This window comes from Morone saxatilis, unplaced genomic scaffold, assembly GCF_004916995.1.
Source record: "Morone saxatilis isolate NCDOM2014 unplaced genomic scaffold, NCSU_SB_2.0 Contig11, whole genome shotgun sequence".
Classification (NCBI taxonomy): Eukaryota; Metazoa; Chordata; class Actinopteri; family Moronidae; genus Morone; species Morone saxatilis.
In genome coordinates, this window is record NW_023339663.1 from 21,767,503 (window position 1) to 21,770,024 (window position 2,522).

At 39.2% G+C, this 2,522-nt stretch overlaps 1 protein-coding gene across 1 annotated transcript in view; it reads right to left on the reverse strand.

The window, feature by feature from the left end:
* Nucleotides 1–2: 2 nt before the first annotated feature.
* The window catches only part of LOC118343397 (UDP-glucuronosyltransferase 2A1-like), a gene marked incomplete at its 3' end in the record, with an annotated part of 3,507 nt that continues 987 nt past the window's right edge, over nucleotides 3–2,522 (reverse strand). Inside the window, 3 exon segments of the mRNA XM_035682199.1 lie at nucleotides 3–445; nucleotides 448–1,312; nucleotides 1,821–1,973. Of these exon segments, the coding sequence (XP_035538092.1) occupies nucleotides 3–445; nucleotides 448–1,312 (1,308 nt within the window).

A 2,522-nucleotide genomic window follows, 5' to 3' on the forward strand; every position in this document is an offset into this window, starting at 1 on the left:
GAGGGCTCATTCAGGACTTCCTGTATGGCCTTCAGGAAGTTGTTGTTTTTGTCCACTGTGGCTAATGTAAGAATCTGAGCTGCTCCTCTCTCTTTCAGACGCAGCAGGTTGTCGTATTGGTCGAAAAACACAGGCAGACCCACAACTGGGACTCCGTGATAAATAGCCTCTTGCACGCCATTTGTTCCTCCATGAGCCACAAATAGTTTTATCTTAGGATGTCCTAAAAGATCATTCTGTGGCATCCAGTCGACTATTAAAGTGTTGTTGCCCAGAGTGGCGGGTCTGTCACCTTTATGCCTCCAGATCACTTTCTGAGGTAATTGAGCAAAAGTAGCAGCGATCTTGTTTGTTATATCAGCAGGAAGTTCACTCCACAAAACGTCCCCAGGACATGAGATGACTCCATGCTCTCCAGGAACTTCTCGCAAAAACTCCTCCAGGTGTCAGGTAGAGGTTTGGCAGGTTTACACTGGAACCCTCCCATATAGATAACATTAGGCATGGTGGGGCGAGGGAACTCAAACACAAAGTCCACTCTCATGAGCCAAAGGTCTGCATTAAGCACTAGTTTGTTATAGTCATTATCGGGCCCAAGATATTTGTCACATATTTTCTGGTATATTTGCTTAACCAGCAGGTGATTTTGTACATCATTACCAAGACTCAAAACCATGTTTATAACTCTCTGAAAAAAGGTCATCTTATCAGTGTAGCCAGATAATGTCATAGGAATATATGATAAAGGAGAAGGAGCAATAGCAAGATGACCCTCTCCACTAAGTATCCAGCGAACATTGTAAACCAAAGGGAGATTCAAATATTTGGCCAAAATCACTCCACCACCCCAGCAGGGGTCGGTGAGCACCAGGTCAAACTTGCTGTTCTTCAAGTTTCTCATCAACTCTTGGTCACCTAGCATCGCTGACACAAATTCACCTATGCTTGTGTGAGCTTCAACAAATGTGCTGAACATTCCTATAGTCACATGGAGAAAGTTTTCATAGGGAAGAGACCGCCTTTCAAATTCAATGACCATAGATACCATTTCTGTTATGAACTTCTGATCTAAGCTCCTCTCCACTTCAACTGTAAAGGTATCGTAATAAGAAGATTTATCCTTGATGTACCAGCTTTTGCTGGAACGCAGAATAGTTATATTGTGTCCTCTTGAGTGCAAAGCATGAAGTAAGATATCCATGTTTATCCAGTGGCTGCCTTCCGTAGGAAGGACCAAGATGTTGCCCCCTTGACAGGCTGTTGGAATGAGGGCAAGCAGCAGCAAAACACTGCAGCAATAGATCGGCCTCATCTGAAATAAAAACAATGGACAATCAATTGACCAAGGTGAAAAAATGCTATTACAGCAGAAATGTACTGTGATAATCTACATAGGCTAGTTTTCTTTTTTAAACTTAGTCAACCCAAAATGTTTGCAGTTGCAAGCTGTATACTGAATAGAATATTTCTTACTTTCATAATGTCTTTGTATACCTCCATCTTTTGCACTATGATAATGATATTATTGCAATATATATAAAAAAATAATTTTCTATAAATATATTCTAGTAAAAGTCACTTTGATGTAAATTCAAGTAAATTAACTGCAATTAGAAGACATCTGCAGTCGAATACATTGGGTCTGATTGCCTTCACCCACACTGTTAATTAGATCATCAGTTAAAGCTCATTTGTATGAAAGCATTACTTTTCACAAAATACTTTACCATTCTTCCTCTTTTAACTGACTGAGCAGCAAAGTCAGCATCAGAATCTCATTAACATACAGTATACTAGCATTACAAAGCATTTCTACTCACTGTAGTCCGTATTTTTACTCCACATACGAAAAGTCACGGTGTTAGAGAACTGCTTTTTTACAGCGGTTGTTTGCCAAAGTTGGCAAGTCCAGACTTTAATCCTGAACGGAGGAGCGGTTTAGGATGGCGGTGGAGCCACTAACAGGCAATACTCTGTACGGAGACACCAGTGATAAGAAAGTTACTGATTGATCAGTAAATTAACAATAAGAAGCAATATGTTGGCATAATCTGAACTACTCTGTGTTGAATATATTTAAGATTATTGCATTCAGAGTGTATGGTATAAAATGTGTCTACGGCCCTGTGGCTTCAGCTTTTGTATTCATTTATTCATGGAACTACTGATATCATAAAATACAAAGCCAAAGAAAAAGTGGTATACATATATAGCAAGATGTGTGTCACTTAGATAACAGTGGTTTTTATATTTGCACCACATACAGTGTAATTTACCAACAGATTGATTAACATTTCAACAACACTGACTAGGTGACATTATATGTGATGTGTGCAAAATCGTTCATACAGACATCTCACAAAACAGTCAGTAGAGCGGTTAGTGTTGTTGAATGCAAACATGTGTTTTGTATCAAACTCACTCCGCAGTAATTCGGGGGGACAAAAAGTCCACATTCATAGTTTCCTTATCACATGATCCTTAAATGTGTCATCAACCTGATTTGGTAAAATGATAAAGTT